This window comes from Aotus nancymaae, unplaced genomic scaffold (genome assembly GCF_030222135.1).
Source record: "Aotus nancymaae isolate 86718 unplaced genomic scaffold, 86718_ANA_hifiasm-v0.15.2.pri h1tg000025l, whole genome shotgun sequence".
NCBI classification, from domain to species: domain Eukaryota; kingdom Metazoa; phylum Chordata; class Mammalia; order Primates; family Aotidae; genus Aotus; species Aotus nancymaae.
Genome location: NW_026988438.1, coordinates 18,233,713 through 18,257,018, shown reverse-complemented (window position 1 = coordinate 18,257,018; position 23,306 = coordinate 18,233,713). Strand labels below are relative to the sequence as shown.

Genomic DNA, 23,306 nt, shown 5'->3' with positions numbered 1-23,306 from the left:
AGCGGAGTGGCCGCTCAGCCTACGCCCTGGAGCGGGGGGCAGTGGCTTCTTGCGCAGAGCGAGAGAGACAGAGTTCCCTCTGAGCCAGAAAGGGGAGCTGAAGCAGGGAGCCAAGCCAGGAGACCCCTGGGCAAGGGAGTGCCACGAATCTCAGAGCCGCTGCTTCGGCTGACGCAGCGGCACACAGGGCAGCGGATTTTAATTGCGTGGAGAAGCTCCCCGCATTCCCAGCGCTGCTGTTTGGCCCGGAGCAGCCGCTCGGCCTGCACGGGGGGCGGGGAGCAGCGGCTCCTTGAACAAAGTGAACGAGACTGTGTCCCCTCTGGGCCAGCAAGGGGAACTGTGGCAAGGAGGCAAGCCAAGAGATTACAGGACAAAGAGGGCCCCTCTAGAAACACGGCTGAACCCGGGACGGTTCAGCTCTGTGGGGGAGGGGCGTCCTCCATCGGGAAACACCCTGCAGTTCCCGGGGCAATTTTCCGTAACCAAGACAACCCGCCACTACAGAGACTCCGTCACTACAGGGGCGGGCCAGCATAGCGGAAGCAGTTCTAACTACACCCACAGGACTGCTGGGAAACTCACACGGAAGCTGAGCGGAGCCCACAGCAGCTCAGCGAAGCCTCTGCAGGCTGAGTGTGACTAGACTGCCACCTTGTGGGCAGGGAAAACGGTAGCAACACAGCTGAAAAATATAAAGTGCTAAACCCCTGGGCCAGAACACCTGGGGAGAAGAAAAGGGGGTTTATGAGTTCAGCTGCTGCAGACTTAAAATTACCAAAATCAGAAAGACAGCAACTACAAAGTCAATAGGTGGATAAATCCACAAAGATGGGAAGAAACCAGCGCAAAAAGGATGAAAACACCCAAAACCAGAACACCTCTCCCCCTACAAGGCAGCATAACTCCTCACCAGCACGGGAACAAGACTGGACGGAGAATGAGTGTGATGAAATGACAGAATCAGCTTTCAGAAAATGGATAATAAGAAACTTCTGTGAGCTAAAAGAACATATTCTAACCCAATGCAAAGAAACTAAGAACCTTGAAAAAAGACTTGACGAAATGCTAACGAGAATGGACAACTTAGAGAGGAATATGAATGAATTGATACTTCGCGAAGCATGTACAAGTTTCAACAGCAGAATTGACCAAGCAGAAGAAAGGATATCAGAAGTTGAAGATCAACTCAATGAAATAAAACGAGAAGGGAAGATTAGAGAAAACAAGGTAAAAAGGAATGAACAGAGTCAACAAGAAATATGGGACTACGTGAAAAGACCTAATCTACGTTTGATAGGTGTACCTGAATGTGACGAAGAGAATGCATCCAAGCTGGAAAATACTCTTCAGGATATTATCCAGGAAAACTTCCCCAACCTAGCAAGGCAGGCCAAGATTCAAGTCCAAGAAATACAGAGAACACCACAAAGATATTCCTCTAGAAGAGCAACCCCAAGGCACATAATCATCAGATTCACCAGGGTTGAAATGAAGGAGAAAATACTAAGGGCAGCCAGAGAGAAAGGTCGGGTTACCCACAAAGGGAAACCCATTAGACTCACAGCAGATCTCTCAGCAGAAACCCTACAGGCCAGAAGAGAGTGGGGGCCGATATTCAACATCCTTAAAGAAAAGAACTTTCAACCCAGAATTTCATATCCAGCCAAACTAAGCTTCATAAGTGAAGGAAAAATAAAATCCTTTGTGAACAAGCAAGTACTCACAGATTTCATCACCACCAGACCAGCTTTACAAGAGCTCCTGAAGGAGACACTACACATAGAAAAAAACAACCAGCACCAGCCACTCCAAAAACGCACGAAATGGTAAAGAGCAGCAACACAATGAAGAATCTCCATCAACCAATGGGCAAAACAGCCAGCTAGCATCAAAATGACAGGACCAAACTCACACATAACAATATTAACCCTAAATGTAAATGGACTAAATGCCCCAATCAAAAGACATAGACTGGCAAATTGGATAAAAAGCCAAAACCCATCAGTGTGCTGTATCCAGGAAACCCACCTCACATGCAAGGATACACAAAGGCTCAAAATAAAGGGATGGAGGAAGATTTACCAAGCAAATGGAGAGCAAAAAAAAGCAGGAGTTGCAATTCTCATCTCTGATAAAATAGACTTTAAAGCAACAAAGATCAAAAGAGACAAAGAAGGACATTACATAATGGTAAAAGGATCAATGCAACAAGAAGAGCTAACGATCCTAAATATATATGCACCTAATACAGGAGCACCCAGATACATAAGGCAAGTTCTTAAAGACTTACAAAGAGACATAGACTCCCACACATTAATACTGGGAGACTTCAACACACCGTTGTCAATATTAGACAGATCAACGAGACAGAAAATTAATAAGGATATCCAGGACTTGAACTCAGACCTGGAACAAGCAAACCTAATAGATATTTACAGAACTCTCCAGCCCAAATCCAGAGAATATACATTCTTCTCAGCACCACATCACACCTACTCTAAAATTGACCACATAATTGGAAGTAAATCACTCCTCAGCAAATGCAAAAGAACAGAAACCATAACAAACAGTCTCTCAGACCACAGTGCAATCAAGTTAGAACTCAGAATTCAGAAGCCCACCCAGAACCGCACATCCTCATGGAAATTGAACAACTTTCTCCTGAATGTTGACTGGATAAACACTGAAATGAAGGCAGAAATAAAGATGTTCTTCGAAACCAACGAGAATGAAGACACCACATACCAGAATCTCTGGGACACATTTAAAGCAGTCTCTAGAGGAAAATATATAGCAATAAGTGCCCACATGAGAAGAAAGGAGAGAACTAAAATTGACACCCTATCATCAAAATTGAAAGAGCTAGAGGAGCAAGATCAAAAAAACTCAAAACCTAGCAGAAGACAAGAAATAACTAAGATCAAAGCAGAAATGAAGGAGATAGAGACACGAAAAACCCTACAAAAAATCAATAAATCCAGGAGCTGGTTTTTTGAAAAGATCAACAAAATAGACAGACCACTAGCCAAACTAATAAAAAAGAAAAGAGAGAATAACCAAATAGATGCAATAAAAAATGATAAAGGGGATATCACCACAGATGCCACAGAAATTCAAACCATCATCAGAGATTATTACAAACAACTCTATGCACATAAATTAGAAAACCTGGAAGAAATGGATAAATTCCTGGACAGTAGTCTCCTCCCATGCCTAAACCAGGAAGAAGTCGAAACCCTGAATAGACCAATAACAAGGTCTGAAGTCGAGGCAGCAATTAAGAGCCTACCACCCAAAAAAAGCCCAGGCCCAGATGGTCTCACAGCCGAATTCTACCAGACATACAAAGAGGAACTGGTACCATTCCTACTGAAACTATTCCAAATAATCCAAAAAGAGGGAATCCTTCCCAAATCATTTTATGAGACCAACATCATCCTAATACCAAAACCCGGCAGAGACTTAACAAGAAAAGAAAACTACAGGCCAATATCCATGATGAACATAGATGCAAAAATCTTCAATAAAATACTGGCAAGCTGATTACAACAGCACATCAAAAAGCTTATCCACCATGATCAAGTAGGATTCATCCCGGGGATGCAAGGCTGGTTCAATATACGCAAGTCTATAAATGTAATTCACCACATAAACAGAACCAAAGACAAAAACCACATGATTATCTCAATTGATGCAGAGAAGGCCTTCGACAAAATTCAACAGCCCTTTATGCTAAAAACCCTCAATAAACTAGGTATCGATGGAACGTATCTCAAAATAATAAAAGCTATTTATGACAAACCGACAGCCAATATCATACTGAATGGGCAAAAACTGGAAGCATTCCCTTTGAAATCCGGCACTAGACAAGGATGCCCTCTCTCACCACTCCTATTCAATATAGTACTGGAAGTTCTAGCCAGAGCAATCAGGCAAGAAAAAGAAATAAAGGGTATTCAATTAGGAAAGGAGGAAGTCAAATTGTCTCTATTTGCAGACGACATGATTGTATATCTAGAAGACCCTATCACCTCAGCCCAAAATCTCCTGAAACTGATAAGCAACTTCAGCAAAGTATCAGGATACAAAATCAATGTGCAAAAATCACAAGCATTCCTATACACCAATAACAGACTTAAAGAGAGCCAAATCAAGAACGAACTGCCATTCACAATTGCTACAAAGAGAATAAAATACCTAGGAACACAACTAACAAGGAACGTAAAGGACCTCTTCAAGGAGAACTACAAATCACTGCTCAACGAAATAAGAGAGGACACAAACAGATGGAGAAACATTCCATGTTCATGGTTAGGAAGAATTAATATTGTGAAAATGGCCATACTGCCCAAAGTAATTTACAGATTCAACGCTATCCCCATCAAGCTACCAATGACCTTCCTCACAGAACTGGAAAAAATCACCTTAAACTTCATATGGAACCAAAAGAGAGCCCGCATAGCCAAGTCAATTCTAAGCAAAAAGAACAAAGCAGGAGGCATCACACTACCGGACTTCAAACTCTACTACAAGGCTACAGTAATCAAAACAGCATGGTACTGGTACCAAAACAGAGATATAGACCAATGGAACAGAACAGAGACGTCGGAGGCGACACAACATATCTACAACCACCTGATCTTTGACAAACCTGAAAAAAAAAATCAATGGGGAAAGGATTCCATGTTCAATAAGTGGTGTTGGGAAAACTGGCTAGCCATATGCAGAAAGCAGAAACTGGACCCCTTCCTGACACCTTACACTAAAATTGACTCCAGATGGATTAAAGACTTAAACATAAGACGTAACACCATAAAAACACTAGAAGGAAACCTAGGCAAAACCATTCAGGACATAGGCGTAGGCAAGGACTTTATGACCAAAACACCAAAAGCATTGGCAACAAAAGCCAAAATAGACAAATGGGACCTAATCAAACTCCACAGCTTTTGCACGGCAAAAGAAACAGTCAATAGAGTGAATCGGCAACCAACAGAATGGGAAAACATTTTTGCAGCCTACCCGTCTGACAAAGGGCTGATATCCAGAATTTACAATGAACTAAAAAAGATTTACAAGAAAAAAACAAACAAGCCCATTCAAAAATGGGCGAAGGATATGAACAGATACTTTACAAAAGAAGACATACATGAGGCCAACAAACATATGAAAAAATGCTCATCATCACTGGTCATTAGAGAAATGCAAATCAAAACTACATTGAGATACCATCTCACGCCAGTTAGAATGGCGATCGTTAAAAAATCTAGAGACAACAGATGCTGGAGAGGATGTGGAGAAATAGGAACACTTTTACACTGTTGGTGGGAGTGTAAATTAGTTCAACCACTGTGGAAAACAGTGTGGCGATTCCTCAAGGACCTAGAAATAGAAATTCCATTTGACCCAGCAATCCCATTACTGGGCATATATCCAAAGGATTATAAATCGTTCTACTATAAGGACACATGCACACGAATGTTCATTGCAGCACAGTTTACAATAGCAAAGACCTGGAACCAGCCCAAATGCCCATCGATGATAGACTGGACAGGAAAAATGTGGCACATATACACCATGGAATATTATGCAGCCATTAAAAAGGAGGAGTTCACATCCTTCGTAGGGACATGGATGAACCTGGAAAACATCATTCTCAGCAAACTGACACAAGAACACAAAATCAAACACCACATGTTCTCACTCATAGGCGGGTGTTGAACAAGGAGAACACATGGACACAGGGAGGGGAGCACTATACACGGGGGTCTGTTGGGGGAGGGGGGATAGTGGGGGGGTGGGGAGTTGGGGAGGGATAGCATGGGGAGAAATGCCAGATATAGGTGAAGGGGAGGGAGGCAGCAAATCATACTGCCAGGTGTGCACCTGTGCAACAACCTTGCATGTTCTTCACATGTACCCCAAAACCTAAAATGCAATTAAAAAAAAAAAAAAAAAAAAAAAAAGAAAATGTACCATGCGGTAAAATTTTTAAAAATCAATAAACACAGAAAGTATAAACTAAAATATGATGCTAGTACAGAAGCAAAAATATCTGTCGTTTAACTAAATGTATATGGGATAAACTCCATTTAAATAAAAGAGTTCCATTTTTTCAATAAAGGTGGTCTAGGATTTGGTGGCCTCACTCAGAAAGTTGAGCTGTGCTTATTCTGAGGATGCTCATACCCATGGAGCATTTAATAATTCTTAAAGGGGCAGCTGAGAGGCTAAGCAGAGCTTCTGATAGCACTAGGTGAGGGACAGACTAAACTATAGATCCTGAAGGAAAAGGAGGACTCATAAATACTCCTCACTTTGGCTTCAGACCAAGGAGGAGATACCCTAGAAGGAAAGGTAAAGCAGAAGTAGACAGATCTTCAGAGTTTTAAATTGTTTCAGTCCCTGAAACTGAAATGAGGTGAGTCACAGATTGCTAAGGCCCACAGGTATTTGTCAGAAAAAGTAAATCTTTTATGGAAGAAGTTAATATCATTCCATGTCTCAAATGTTCTCTAAACCCTGGCAAATATGATGTCAGGTACACAATAAAAAGTCACCAGGCACATGAGGAAACAAGACAGTTTGAATGAAAGCCAAACAACAGAAAATACAAATTAAAAAATGGCTCCAGATATTGAAGTTATTATGTATGGACTTTAAAATAACTGTCTTTGCTAGATATATAGATACATGGGAAGATACATGATACAGGAGGTATAATAAAATGTTAAGGGTGGAATATAGATGACAGGTAGATGTTAACTGTAAAATTCTTTCAACTTTTCTATGCTTAAAATTTGACAGAATAAAATGTTGGAAAAATAATTAATATGTTGAAAAAAATAACAGAAGCACAAACACCCACATATGGTCAGGATAACAGTGATTTTAAAAGATAGAAAACAGCCCATCTGCTCACAAGTAGGCCTTTCATGGCTTAGTGGTCTAAGGAGATTTTAACCATGGGTTCTCATGAAGGGAACATCACTTTTTTGTTGCTTTTTTTTTTTTTTTTTGGCCAAGATGGCTAACTAGGGATGTCAGATACCAGTTCTCCTCAGAAAGAAGATCAAAATTATGGGCAAGTGGCTCATAAGATGGCCAAATAGAAACAGTTCCGGTCTACAGCTCCCAGCAAGATCAACACAGAAGGCAGGAGATTTCTGCATTTCCAACTGAGGTACTCAGCTCATCTCATTGGGATTGTGTGATGGTGCATACAGCCCACTTAGGGCGAGTAGTAGCAGGGTGGGATGTCACCTCACCTGGGAAGTGCAAAGGGTGGGAGAACTCCCTCCCTTAGCAAAGGGAAGCCATGAAGGGTTGGACCGTGAGGAACAGTGCACTCTAGCCCAGATACTAATCTTTTCCCATGGTCTTCACAACCTGCAGACCAGGAGATTCCCTCAGGTGCCTATGCCACCAGGGCCCTGGATTTCAAGCACAAAAAAGGGCAGCCATGGGGGCAGACACCAAGCTAGGTGCAGGCATTGGTTTTTTGTTTTTTCATACCCCAGTGGCGCCTGAAATGCCAGCAAGACAGAACCATTCACTCCCCTGGAAAGGGAGGCTGAAGCCAGGGAGCCAAGTGGTCTAGCTCAGTGGAGATAGACAAAAGGTAGATAAATTCATGAAGATGAGGAAAAATCAGCATAAAAAGGCTGAGAATTCCAAAATCCAGAATGCCTTTTCTCCTCCAAACAATTACAATTCCTCACCAGCAAGAGAACAAAACTGGACAGAGAAAGATTTTGACGAATTGACAGAAGTAGGCTTCAGAGGGTGGGTAGTAACAAACTCCTCTGAGCTAAAGGAGGGTGATAACAAAGTCTTCTGAGCTAAAGTAGGCTTCAGAGGGTGGGTAATAACAAATTCTTTTGAGCTAAAGTGCTAACCCAATGCAAGGAAGCTAAGAATCTTGAAAAAAGGTTAGAGAAATTGCTAACTAGAATAACCAGTTTAGAGAAGAACATAAATGACCTCATAGAGCTGAAAAACACAGCACAAGAAATTCATAAAGTATACATAAGTATCAATAAACTAACTGATCAAGTGGAAGAAAGGATATCAGAGATTGAAGATCGACTTAATGAAATAAAGCATGAAGAAAAGATTAGAGAAAAAAGAATGAAAAGGAAAGAACAAAGCCTCCAAGAAATATGGGATTATGTGAAAAGACCAAACCTATATTTGATTGGTGTACCTGAAAGTGACAGGGAGAATGGAACCAAGTTGGAAAACACTCTTCAGGGTATTATCCAGGAGAACTTCCCCAACCTAGCAGGACAGGCCAACATTCAAATACAGGAAATACAGAGACCACCACAAAGATAATCCTTGAGAATAGCAACCCCAAGACACATAATCATCAGATTCACCAAGGTAGAATTGAAGGAAAAAATGTTAAGGGCAGCTAGAGAGAAAGCTCAAGTTACACACAATGGGAAGTCCATCAGACTAACAGTGGATCTGTCTGCAGAAACCCTACAAGTCCGAAGAGAGTGGCCAATATTCAACATCCTTAAAGAAAAGTCATATCCAGCCAAACGAAGTTTCATAAGCAAAGGAGAAATAAAATCCTTTACAAATAAGCAAATGCTGAGAGATTTTGTCATCATCAGACCTGCTTATAAGAGCTCCTGAAGAAGGCACTAAATACGGAAAGGGAAAAAACAGTACCAGCCACTAGAAAAACATACCATATTGTAAAGACCATTGACACATGAAGAAACTGCATCAACTAACAGGCAAAATAACCAACTAGCAACATAATGAGAGGATCAAATTCACACATAACAATATTAACCTTAAATGTAAATGGGCTAAATGCCCCAATCAAAAGACACAGACTGGCAAATTGGATAAAGAATCAAGACCCATCAGTGTGCTTATTCAGGAGACACATCTCACGTGCAAAAAAACACATAGGCTCAAAATAAAGGGATGGAGAAATATTTACCAAGCAAATGGAAAGCAAAAAAAAAAAAAAAAAAAGCAAGGATTTCAATCCTAGTCCCTGATAAAACAGACTTTAAACCAACAAAGATAAAAAAGGACAAAGAAGGGCATTACATAATGGTAAAGGGATCAATGCAACAAGAAGAGCTAACTATCCTAAATATATATGCACCCAATACAGGCGCACCCAGATTCATAAAGCAAGTTCTTAGAGACCTACAAAGAGACTTAGACTCCCAAAAAATAGTAGTGGCAGACTTTAACACACCACCATCATTTAGACAGAATATTAACAAGGATATTCAGGACTTGAACTCAGCTCTGGCTCAAGTGGACCTAATAGACATCTACAGAACTCTCCACCTGAAATCATCAGAATATACATTCTTCTCAGTACCACATCACACTTCGTCTAAAATTGACCACACAATTGGAAGTAAAACACTCCTCAGCAAATGCAAAAGAACTGGAAATCATAACGAACAGTCTCTCAGACTACAGTGTAGTGAAATTAGAACTCAGGATTAAGAAACTCACTCAAAACCATACAAATACATGGAAACTGAATAACCTGCTCCTGAGTGACTACTGGATAAATAACAAAGTTAAGGGAGAAATAAATAAATAATTTGAAACCAATGAGAACAAAGACACAACCTACTGGAATCTCTGGGACACAGCTAAAGCAGTGTTTATAGGGACATTTATAGCACTAAATGCCCACAGGAGAAAGTAGGAAAGATCTGAAATTGACACCCTAACATCACAATTATAAGAACTAAAGAAGCAAGAGCAAACAAATTCAAAAGCTAGCAGAAGACAAGAAATAGCTAAGATCGGTGCAGAACTGAAGGAGATAGACAGACGGAAAAACCTTCAAAAAAATCAATGAATCCAGAAACTGGTTTTCTGAAAAGATTAACAAAACAGATACACCACTAGCAAGATTAATAAAAAAGAAAAGAATCAAATAGATACAATAAAAAACAATAAAGAGGATATCAGCACTGATCCCACAGAAATACAAACTACCATCAGAGAATACTATAAACACTTCAACACTAATAAACTAGAAAAGTGTATAGCAAAACCTCTGTCTACAGTTCCCCTACAGTTCATGAAGCTCTATACACAAGTCAAACACAGATTAAGACCTAATTTTAATCTTTTTAATTAGTTACATATAATTTACATATATGTTTTTATCACACCCTAAATTAAACTTTAATTCTGTGAATAATTTATCACATTAAGCTAAAACAGTAAGCTATAGTATTGTATCTTTTTGTATTGTATGAATTGCAGACTAAAGCTTCATTCAGGAGAAAAAAAAGCTTCTGAAGCAGCTGCGCAGGTCAGAGAGAGAGACATTCAAACGTTCAGAGTGGGATAATGCTGACCTAACTACACTAATTTTGCTATAGACACTTCAGTTGACATTAAGGGTATAACATGACAATCAGTTCTCCTTAACTGTAGGAAAGCAAAAAAAAAAAAAAAAAAAAAGGAATGCCTCTAACTTGGGTTGTTGCAGCCTACTTTCCTTAGAAAAGGAAGCTATATTTGGCTGTGTGAAAGTGTAAATCCAATCTGTTAACTAATAAATATACCAGTGCTCAACAGGGCATGGGACAAGAGCCTTTGTTTTCTTGAGACAAAAAGGTCTAAATCTAACCTCTTTTTTTTTTTTAAGAGACAGGGGCTTCCTATGTTGCCCAGACTGGACTCAAATTCCTGGGCTCAAAAAATCCTCTCACCTCAGCCTCCCGAGTAGCTAGGAATACAGACAAGAGCCACCATGCCTAGCTGGAAGTCAGACTTCATCTGCACTCCTGAAATAGTAAAAGCAAAGCAGGGGTCAGCTGCTTTCGGTAAATTCTAGCCCATAGGTCCCAGTCAAGTTCCAGGAAGCCCTCTAGTGAAAAGATTCTGATATTAGTACCAGTGTTTAACTCATGTCATGGTATAGGTCATTAAGTATAGGTTGTTAAGTGTAAGGCCAAGGCAGGGGCTTGAGTGGTTTAGAGCTCATGACTGTTCCACTTGGAATTTATCCTGGTGTATGAATATTAATCTATCAATTTTTTTTTTTCAGATGGCTTCCCAGGTCTCCCAAAACTTTTACTGAAAAGATACTGTTTAATTCTTTCTATCAATATAGAAACATAAAGTCACATATATTTGTTTAGTAGAGTTGAAGAAGGCCTAGAAACACACTCAGAGACATGGAAATTTAGTATCAGATGAAGATGACATTTCAAATCACAGTTGGATGATTATTCAACTTTGCTGAGGTACAACTGAAATGTACTAAACTGCACATATTTAAAACATGTAATTTGATACATTCTGACTCACAAAATGATCACCACAATCAAGATGATGAATATATGCATCACTCCCAAGTTTCCCTGTAGTCTTTCGTAGTCCTTTCTTCGGCATTCTCCATTCACCCAACCTATCTCACTAACCAAGGATCAGCTTTCTGTCACTACAAATTAGTGAGCATTGTCTAGAATTTTATATAAATTGAATAATACAGATTTTACTCTTTAGCTTCTTTCATTCACCATATTTTGAGATTTACTCATGTAGTTAGTTGTATGTATCAATATTTCATTATTTCATATTGCTGAGTAGTATTACATTGCCTGAATATATCACAATGTACTTTTCCATTCCGTGTTGTTCCAGTGTCCACTGGGTTACTTCCAGTTTTTGGTTACTCCAAGTAAAGCTGTTTGAACATGTATAATTCTTTGAATAGACATAAAGCATGGCAATGTTAATTTCAATATAGAATTCAAACCAAAATGTATTAACTACAGTAAGAGAGAGCTTTATATAGCTGTCTACCAAAAAGGTACAGGTCAAAAGCTTGTATATAAGTCTTTAGAACAACTTTCCATAGTTGTAAAAGATCTATCCTGAACAAGACACCAGGCCCAGATGATTTTAAAATTCTGCAAAACTTTAAAGAAATGATCATTTCCACATTTCTTTAACGTTCCAAAACGTAGAGAAAAAATCATAAGCTTCCAAATTAACTTTATGAGGCTAACACAGCCCTGATACAAAAACCTGAGAAAGTGACAACCTCCCTCTCCTATAAAACAAACAAACAAAATCTATGCACCAAAACTTTCATAATAAAATGTGGGAAGGATCTGTAGACCAATCTCTCTTATGAATACTAATAAAAATCTAAGTAAAGTATTAATAAACTGACATTTACTAATGTCATTCAAGAATTAATATTTTTAAAGGTGTTTTTTCAAAAAACATCTTTCATCCTTGATTTAAATAAACCTCTGAGAACTAAGAATACAAGGATATCTCTACAACCTCATGATAAATAGGTTAGCTGAGACTGTTTCTTTGTATTGTTCAGAGACTTTTACAATGATTATGTATTATCACAGAATAAATTCATTTCCATGGTAAACTTTTAAAAGAAAGAAAATTATGGTAGGCAGAATTTGAAGGTACCTTGACAGCTGGTGAAGGTGGCACTGGGATTATCAAAATGTAAATGAAAGAATTAGCATATCATCATACTAAAATTGTTCATAATTAACATAAAGCAATTCATGTACACAAGTTCATTAATCTTCACACAATATTTCTATAAGGAAAAATAAATTCCAAATATTGATCAGAAAAATAGTGAAACTGGGACAGAAAATGAAATTCCATCAGTGTATCTTCTATTTCTTTCTAAAATCTAATAATAATACAGTCCTGCTATTCTACCTTGCTTGTACCAAACTTTTCCTGAACTGTGTAACAATGGAGGCTAGGATTCTGCCATCAACAGATCTCTTGTGATCTCCACTAGATGGTAGGAAGTAAGGAGGCATTAGAGACTAACAAGGAAGGAGTCAACAGTCAGGGTTTTTTGGTTTTTGGTTTTTTAAACAGGAAAGCCATATTGTTGGATCTTTAGCCATAGACCATGTACTTAGAAATAATTTAAGGAGAGAAACTACTAGTTTAATAACCCAATAAGCCCATCTATAATTATTCACTTTTTAAATTCCTTCCTGCTAAGTTCATTTGGAAGAAACTCTTTTTTCTTTTTAATCTGTGATAATATCCAAATTCTTGCAGTTATCTGAAAGTGCTCAAATTTATGGCAATAATTTAGAATGGTTTCCATTAAAAAATGAAATTTACAGATCCATCTGACATTTGAAGAATGGCAAAATGCAGCACTCTTAATATTTATATTTTCTAGACCAAAATTTTAAGTTATAAAATATACCAATGATTTAAAATGGTAGTATGCACAACACTCTGGAATACTGAAAAAAATCTAGATAGGATTTTCAAAAAATTACTAATGTACTAAAATTTACTCACTCTGGCCAATGGTGACAAATTATGGTTTATCCAAAGAAGAGAATTTCATGCAGCCATTAAAAACCATGTTATCAGTGAATACTTGATTCTGTAAGTAATTACTAATGAATACTTAATATGTTCAGGATCTATTAGGTTACAAAAATTATAAAATACATAGTTTGGTTTCAAATATATATATGCCACTCATCTACTCATATTACATGCATGTATGGACATTTCTACAAAGAAAAACATTAGGAAGAGTCACCAAAATGTTAATGATCTCTGAGAGATAAGATTATAGTTGTTTTCTTTTGGGGGATTTATTTTAGATCTTTTCCATTCAGAAACATGGATTTTTTTCATTCATGACAAAATATTACTTAAGAGTTCTATTTTTATTTTTTGAGACAGGGTCTCACTCTTGCCCACGTTGGAGTTCAGTGGCACAGTCAGAGTTCACTGAAATCTCAAACTTCTGAGCTCAAGCAATCCTCCCACCTCAGCCTCTGAATAGCTAGGACTACAGGTGCGCAACGCTATGCCCGACTTTTTTTTTTTTTTTGTAAGTAGTGATGATGTCTTGCTATATTATCCAGGCTGGTCTTGAACTCCGGGGCTCAAGCAATCCTCCACCTCGACCTCTCAAATTGCTGGGATTACAGGTGTAAACTGGGATTATGTGCCCGGCCAAGATTTTTATAATTCTATTTTTTAAAAAAAGAATTGAGTCTCCCTTGATCAGACTCAAACCTTAAAGTATGACATGTTCATTTTGCCTGACAGATATTATCTATTTGTTTCTCTAAAGCTTTCCTTCCCCCATCCCCTACTGCCCAATGATCAAGTGCTGTATTGTACTTTCGTGCAGCCAACATTCTCTCTGGCCATTTGCAATTACTGTTGCTATACCATTTCTCATCAGCCCAGCTACAATCCTATGATCTGCTGATGTCAACAAACTATTCTCTCTTCTACCCACCTCCTTTAAGTTCCTTATAAACTTGTTAGATTCCAAAGCAACACCTCAGAAAATACTCCCATACAATTCAGAAAATTTAAGAAATCAATACTTTGTTTTAGACCGTAACAGTAAAATTTATTCCCAATACTACTGTAATCATACAATGGAATATTACTTGCCAATAAAAAGGAATGAAATACTAGTGTGTGCTACATGGATGGACCTTGAAAATAATACGCTAAGTGAAGCCAGTCACAAAAGACCATATTGTATCATTCTATTTATATAAAAGGTTCACAATAGACAAATTTATAGAGACAGAAAACATTCATTTTTGCTTAGGGCTGGGGACCAAATGGTGGGAAATAATGGGGATTCACTAACAGGTACAAGGCTACTGTTAAGATTACAAACATATTCTCAAATTAGATTGTGGTGATAGTTGCTGCCATGGTTGGACTATCTGTCCCCTCCAAAACTCATATTGAAATTTAATCCCCAATGTAGCAGTACTGAGGTCGGGCCTTTAAGAGATGATTGGATCATAAGAACTATGCCATCAGAAATGGATTAATCTATTTGTGAATTTATGGACTGATGGATTAATGAATTAATGGGTTATCATGGGAGTGGACTGGTAGCTTTATAAGAGGAAAAGAGACCTAAGCACATTAGCACTCGCCATGTGATACAATGCCGCCTCAGGACTCTTCAGAGTCCCCACCAGCAAGAAGGCTGTCACCAGACGTGGCCCCTCAACACAGGATTTCTCAGCTTCCATAACTCTAAGAAAATAAATTCATTTTCTTTATAAATTATCTAATAAATTATAAATGTATTAGAAGCAATGGAAAATAAAGTTGCACAACTCTCTCTCTCTCTCTCTCTATATATATATATATGCAGAACTGTGTCAGACTTTAGGTAAATTGAATATGTGAATTACGTATAAATATAGCTACTTTTTAAAATACTGTATTTTTATTACAGCTATCATTGATTGAACCATTACTATGTGCAAGAAACCTTAGAGATGCATTTTCATTTGATTATTATCAACTCTGCAAGGTCAATTTGTAGTGTTATAGATAAGAAAAACAAGTTCAGTAAATTTAAAACATTAACACAAGTCATTCAGGAATGGTGCCCAGATACATCACTCTAAAGCTCATGCTTTCAAAACTATGCCATGCTGGCTATCAAATAGTTAACCAAAGATAATTTTAAGAGTATTGTTGAATATATAAATGGCCTTAGAAAAGTAGGCATATTGTTTTATCAATAATAGGAATAAGGTTTTTTGTGGCATCACTGATAGCAAATGAGGTTTAAAAGGTTGAGCACCATTATGTTATTTAATTCAAAAACCACATTTAGAAAACAAATGCCTCTGGAAAATAACTAAAGGTAATTAAGGTCATATAATTTGTCTCATCTCTTTCAGTTTATGTCAGAGCTGGATTGTGAATATCTTGAAAATACCGACATTATCTGATTTGTCATTTTTTAAGTCAATACCTCTGAAAACTATTCTTTAATATTAAATGAAATGCCAACAAAATACACAGGAATTATTTTTCTTTAAACTGTATTAGGCAAAAGTATTCCTTTATTTAGATTTATTATTCACATTTAGTTTTTAGGCACACATTGAAGACTTTATAAACACTACTAACATTAGCAATTCCAGAAGGATAGGTAGATTTTTAAAATATAATTACTCTTATAAAAGGAAGAAATATAGACAATACTAAAGGACTGTATTTTGTGACTTCACTTATAATGTAACGAATCATCTACTTAGTTGCCAGGTTAACATATTTGCTTCCATAACAAATTATCACTGACTCAGTGGTTTAAAACAACATAAATTTACCATTTTATGATTCTATGGGTCAGAAGTTTGACATTGATCTCACTGGACTAAAAAGGTGCCACCAATGCTGCAATCCTTTCTGGGGACTCTAAGGGAGAATGTTTCCTTGCCTTTTCCATTTTCTTACAGACCCCCTTCATTCCTTGGCTCAAGATCCCTTCCTCCTTCAAAGCCAACTTTTGACCTCCTACAAAAGTGGTTGTCTTTTTAATATAGGCTCACTCTGACCTCCTTTTGCCTCCCTCTTCAACTTTTAAAGACCCCATGATTATATTAGGCCCTCTCAAATAATTCAGGATAATCTCCCCATCTCAAGGCCCTTATTAACATTTTAACTTAATCACTTCTGCAAAATTGTTTTGCAATGTAGCATAACATATTCACAATTCCTGAGAATTAAAAACATTGGCCTCCTTAGGAGGCCATTATTCTGCCTACCACAGTTGCCCTTGTCCTCCAAGAAATCAGGATACACCTATAGTAAATCCTGGGGCTGAAGCCGGGGAAGCATACGAATGCTTTAAATGGAGAATGTGAAACTTAGGATGAAAAATTTCTCCTTCCTATTTTGTCAGATTTTTTTTTTTAAGAGAGAGTCTTGCACTGTCACCCAGGTTGGAGTACAGTGGCATGATGATAGTTCTCCACAGCCTTGACGTGCTGGGCTCAAGCAATCCTCCTTCCTCACCCTCCAGAGTAGCTGGGACTACAGGCACATAGCAACACACCCATTTATTTTTTTTATAGAGACAGAGTCTCACTATGTTAGCCAGGCTGGTCTTAAACTCCTGACTTCAAGTGATCCTCTAGCCTCAGCCTCCCAAAGTGCTGAGATCACAGGCATGAGCTACCACACCCAGCCAGATTTTCACTATTTTTACTGGCATTCTACTCTGAGTCTGTCACTTTTTAATCTGAACAGAAACCACAAGTTTATTTTGTACTTTCTTTCTACACACTGTTCTGCAGTGGAACCACTATTTCTGAGGAACTACAATTTGCACAGCATCCACAGTCTGTATCATATAATGCTATGTTGCATTAATTCAAACTAGAGATGAGACAGCTAGGAGGACTATACCTGAGCATATCCAACCATGAGTTTTTATGAACAATAAAATATCCAAAAAAAATTTTATATATATATATATCTGCAGTTAAGAAAGTGAACCTCTCCTTTTTGAAAGGCCCAAATTCAAAATGAAAAGATATTTTATGACTTAAAAGTCCCCAAACAGCATTCTATCTGCTTAACTTTGCCAATTTAGCTTCATATCTTTTTTTACTCCAAGATAGAAGAGTGATGTTTAATGTACTCAAGTTACAGCCAGCATTTACCAATTCTTTGATTCGACTTTTTAAAGTACTTAGGCTTGAATCCAGAACCCGAGGATTTTCAATTATTTGTGAAATGCTAATGTTTTCTTCTATGAGGCAGTCTATTTTATCATTAAACTTTTTCTCTGCGAAGAAGATCACATCTGGATAACTTAAGACAAACTTCTGTACCTCTTCTTCAATACATCCAAGAGAAAACAGCTTCTCTTTGACATTTGCGTAGTTTCTTCTGACACAGTCATTGGAAAGGTCTAAGATTTTAGCTCCTGGACCACATATCAGTCCCAATAGTTCCTCATTGTTCAAGCTGAAAGATGACTGTAAGAATTCAACATTAGCTTTCACCCGCTTGGTGCTCTGAATTAAGATAAAAGGGTTTTTAAAAATTATTTTCCTGACAAAATCTGTGGGATCATTGTGACCCAATGACAAACAGACTGCCTGCAAAAATTCAACCATCTGTTTATTCAGATCAAGACTATTGGAGAAGGTACGAGGGGCACTGGTCAACAATCGACAAAGGCATTTATGGGTCAATCCAACTGAGTAGAGGAACTTTATATTATTCTCTAAGTTTAGGTTGTTACTGGACCGAAAAAAGGATTCAGGAGAACGTTCCAAAATATTTACAATTTCAAGGTCTGATGTCACAATCTCTCTCCACAGATCCCACCGTTTTGAAAGACTCTCAGGAGTACGTGTTATGGCTCGTGGATATCTTGATATAATGCTAGCAATCACTTCTTTGCTAGCTCCTTTGGAAAGAAGGAACATTTTCAGGTCCTGCTCATTGGTAATCATCCTGCTGAAAACTCCAGGCTGTCGTTTCCTTGCCATGCCAATATCTACTCCCATAGTAAGTAAGTTGTTCAGTAGCTCCTCATTCTCTGAAGGCTCATTGTCTGCATTACAATACTTCACACCAAAAAGCCTAAATGAAACTGATTTGAAGACAGTTTCTGATGAAAATCGTGTCATCCAACATCTTGAACCAAAGAGAAAGTTACTTCTCATACACCAGAGGTTTCCTGCTGCCATAATGGTTAGGTAGTCCAAACCTTTTTAAATGCTGTGTAAAACAACACATAAAATATTACACAAATGTATGTGTTAAACAACTAAATGACCATATTATGATCCTATGAGCATCATGGTCCTTTCTATGAGAACACACCTTCAGCTCCAGCTCTCCAGAACTGTGTTAAGAATTCAGCCACTGCACTGTCTCTCCCTAGCTCACTGTTTTTGTTATCGGTGGGCACAGGGTTGCTTCCATTTTTAACATAAAGAAAAGCAGGATTGGGCACCATTAGTGCCCCAGAATTATTCTTGCGTTTTTCTTGCTTTTTTAGTTTACCCTTGCCTGCCTTGGGCACCTAAAAACAGTTGACCCTCTGCATCTCTGCTTCGTCCTCCTGGTCTCCAAACTTTTTTTTTTTTTTTTTGAGACAGAGTCTCACTCTGTCAACCAGGCTGGAGTGTAGCAGCACAATCATGGCTCATTGCAGCCTCATCTCCCTGGGCTCAGGTGATGTTACCACCTCAGTCTCCTGAGTAGCTGGGACCACAGGAATGCACCACAACGCCCAGCTAATTTTTTATTTTCACTTTTTTGGAGAGACAGGGTTTCATCATGTCACCAAGACTGGTCTCAAACTCCTGGGCGTTTGAGATCAAGTGATCTGCCTGCCTTGCCCTCCCGAAGTGCTGGGATTACAGGTGTGAGCCACCATGCCAGGCCTGACTTATTTCTTACAATGACACTTTCACTTCTGCCTTATATTTCAATTTTCAGATCTTTGACTTTGCCCACACCATAGATACTAGATTTCTCTGCCTCTGACCTCCTGGTTTTCAAACTCTAAATCTTGTCCTGAAAACCCAACACCTCAGATTAATTTCCATCTTGAACACCTTTTTCTAGATTCATGGTACCCTGTATAGCCATGATACCATTAAAGCCTTAATTCTTCTTAGCTTACATAGACCTCTAGTCAACAGCTCTGGATCACAATCTCCATCTCATTTGATTTACCTATCATTCCCTCCATTGCAACCCAGTAATTTCAAACCAATTTTCATCTTCAAAATGATCTAGTTGCGATATTAAATCCACACAGCCCACAAGTGAAACTGTATATAAACATTAAAACATTACTTTTACCATTCTCCCCTTCTCCATCACCATATTACACAAGATTAACTCTGGGCTGTCTGTATCTGCTGCACAACACTTTCAACTTGCAGCTTCTAGCATGTGACTAAAACCTTAATAACTAATTTACCTGATCATTTAGAAATGTGGCCCAAAGCATACAAACTTATTTATAATCATAATCATAGGTCCCTACTAAAATGAACATCTCCATTTTTATAAGAAATATTTTATGAGGAAAGCAACAGAAAAAGTGTTCTGTTATTCAGCCCATCTGATGATTTGTTTCCAAGCTACTTGTGCCTGAGTCACATAACAGTATATATATATATTTTTAAACTGTACTTTTGCCTTTTCAGAATATATAGCTGTAACAAAGTTCGTGCTTGATTTCTAATCACCTACCACGGGCTCTTACTTAGAAAAGGCATTTCCTTTTTCTCCTTCTCCTAATTAAGCATAAAACAGAAAATAGAGATAGATGATTCCAACCCACTACTAACCTCTTTGGGCTAAAGATACTGCTTTCAAGATCAATTTCAAAGAAAGCCTCTTTGTGTCTACCCTTTCAATTACTCCAATTTTAATAAGAACTTGATTATGCCTAGAGGCAGGGAACATTCCTGTGGCTCACATAATCTACAGATTCTCACAGAATTGGGAAAAGATTCCAAAACTACAGAATCAAGTAATGTTCAAAGGCAAATGCAGGGCACTCACAACATAAATATCAAACAACAAAAGCACATTTTCAAATTGATCGATACTCTACTGAGCTCACTATTCACTTCTCCATAATACCACATATTACTCTATAATTACATACTCTTCCAAAAATGTGTGAATTTAGAAACTTTAAAACTTTAAAATATAATTCTCTCTCTAACTGAAGAATGAAGGCTCTACCTTGCATAGCTCAACAGTCTGACGCTCGAGTGACCTCTACTGGAATAATGAGGCAGAATGCATAGCTGGAGATAGGCCAGTACTTTCTAGAGAGGTCCAAGATGATAAAATGGGATGGAGGAAGAAAATAGTAAAACTACAATTTATATTTGGCTTAGACTTTGAAAAATTCTTTCTACACATAAGTGTAGAAACATATACTGTAAGACATATATAATCAACAAACAAATGTACATATATTATAAGCATATTTTTATTAACAATGTACACAATCAAAAATGTGTGAAGACTACTAGACAGTGCACTTTCTTGAGACTATCAGCATCACGGTAAACAGGGCTGAACAAGCCACAGATTGTTCAACAGAAATTCTACTAATGGCAAATTAAAAACAAGTGAAAATGTGTGCCAAAATTCCTAACAAAAATAAATCCATAAACGTTTCTTCTAAAGCTGTCACAAGTAAATTTGATGTCTTATGAAACTCATCCTCCACGGAAGTATCTTCCACATGAACTAACATGCCCCAAACTTGAGTATCTTTCCCAGTCCCCAAATTTGCCTTCTTCTGACTAAAGATAACACTATCACTATAGAGTCATTCGTGATAAAAATCTAAAAGTGAGCTTTGCTTTCTTCCTCTTCAACTCCAGTCATCAAATCATGTAGATTCAGCTTCTTTGGCATCTCTCTAAAATCCAACCTCTCTACTCTTTGTAATTCTCACTCTGTTACACTGAAGGACTGCTTGAGCCCAGAAGGTCGAGGCTGCAGTGAGCCATAATCAAGCCACTGCACCCCAGCCTGGATGACAGACTGAGCCCATCTCAAAAAGAAAAAAAGACAAGAATACATGTTTGTTATGAAAAAGGATGACCAGGCCAACCGCGGTGGCTTCACGCCTGTAATCTCAGCACTTTGGGAGACCAGGAGTTTGAGATCCGCCTGGCCATCATGATGAAACCCCATCTCTACTAAAAATACAAAAATCAGCCAGGCATGAGGACGCACGCCTCTAATTCTAGCTACTTGGGTGGCTAAGGCACAAAAATTGCTTAAACCCGGGAGGCGGAGGTTGTAGTGAGCTGAGATTGCATCACTGCACTCCAGCCTGGGCAACAGAGCAAGACTCTGTCTCTAAAAAAAGAAAAGAAAAAGAAAGAAAAAGGATGACCATCATAACATCATTTGCTATAGCAAAGAAGAAGAAACCCAAATGGCCACCAAAAGAATGATTAATAAATTGCAGTACATCTATGCAATATCCTATAAAGGTGCCAAAAACAAAGGCCGATCTACTGCAATCAAAAGATGTCCAAGATATTCTACATGATAAACTGCCTAACAGTATGGATAATGCCAGGTATATTAAAGGGGGGGGACATTAATATATACAGAGGGGGTAAGTGGAATGACATCTATTTCTGAAAGATTAATGGAGTCTACGCACTACTTTGAAATACTGGGACTTTATTTAATGAATATGTGTTACTTTGCAGTCAGACAAAAAAATTTAAACAAGTAAAACTGGCTTTAGGTGTAAAAAAACAATGGAAAATACATATCACCTTTATCTAGTTTTCAGTTTCTAGCACCAAAAAAGTCACACTTCAAAATTCTCTATGATGCTTTACTCTTAGCAACTGATTTCCATTCAAAATACTCATATTATCTAGCAGGGTAAATGAACATTTAAATAGCCTAATACAAGAGAGCTATCAATTTTCCTCATGTACGAATTTCAAAAATGGTACCTATTCCAAAACTGACTTCCATCTATTTCTCAAATTGACTTTTTAAATTAATCAAAACCATTATCCCAAGGGCTAATGTTCAAACTTAACGAACACTGAAAATCTCTACGGTTGTAGTATAAGCGGTCTAAGAAAAGATTTCTGTTCCCCTCTGCCCCACAATTGGCCTGTTAAAAAGGTTGTTAACAGAAATAACTAATCACTGGCCCTAAGATACCACATTCCAGCTGGCTTCTTCTGACACAGCAAGCTAAGTTTGGAGATCTTTACATGCATTTCTTACCTTGTTTGTCTTAAGGAAAGGCTCTGCATCCCTCCAGAAAAGCTGGAGAACAGCTGTCTCTAGAAATCACACACACACACACACACACAAAGGCAAAATATATCAGGCCTTCCTAATACAAAATAAGAGTTCGATACCAGCTAACGTTCTCGTTGCAATATGTTCTCGTGAGCCTCACTGCCTCTTGCGAACATCATCTCTTAAACATACAGAAATGAAAACGGCAAGTACACGCCGGTGTATGATGGGAAAAGACAGCGGAATCACGAACATGTTTTGTAAAACCAGAGCTAAGTGCTTCATATACATTGTCTCGCTTTACACCCCCCAACTTGAAAGGTAGACATAGCCTTAAACTTACAAAACCTGACACAGCGCCGAGCTCCCATACTAGCCAGTGTTCGCTAGTTGAAGCACTAGGGTTCGAAACCCGGGGAGGGGGTCTTTCTTAACTCAAAACCAAGGTTCGAAACCCAGTGGGGGGATTCTTTCCTAACTCAAAACCAAGGTAATTCCACACCGAAGACTCTTTCCATCCCTCTTCCTCCTCCAAGGGCAATTCTGCAAGAGACTGCACTGTATAGCAGTCACCCAGACCCACTTCTTCACAAAAAGAAATGAAAGCACAGCCTCACCACCTTCCCAGCCTCACCCTGAACTGTACCCACCCGCTGTATATGGCTTTTACTTCCGCCTCTGGTGTCCGGAGCGGCTAAGCGGAG

General features: G+C 38.3%; 1 protein-coding gene across 12 annotated transcripts in view; it reads right to left on the bottom strand.

The window, feature by feature from the left end:
- MTERF1 (mitochondrial transcription termination factor 1) overlaps positions 1-23,306 on the bottom strand; it is a 397,742-nt gene that overhangs the window by 360,221 nt on the left and 14,215 nt on the right. For 7 of the 12 annotated variants that reach the window (XR_010344045.1, XR_010344046.1, XR_010344049.1 and 4 more), the window contains exon 1: positions 22,585-23,245. The exons of 1 other annotated variant lie outside the window; for it this stretch is intronic. Coding sequence is in view for 2 of the 11 variants with exons in the window: in XM_012450845.2 (XP_012306268.1) it covers positions 17,391-18,524 (1,134 nt within the window). In the remaining 9 variants the exon portion in view is untranslated. 4 more of the 12 variants (XM_012450845.2, XR_010344053.1, XM_064380403.1 and 1 more) reach the window with 4 other exon arrangements.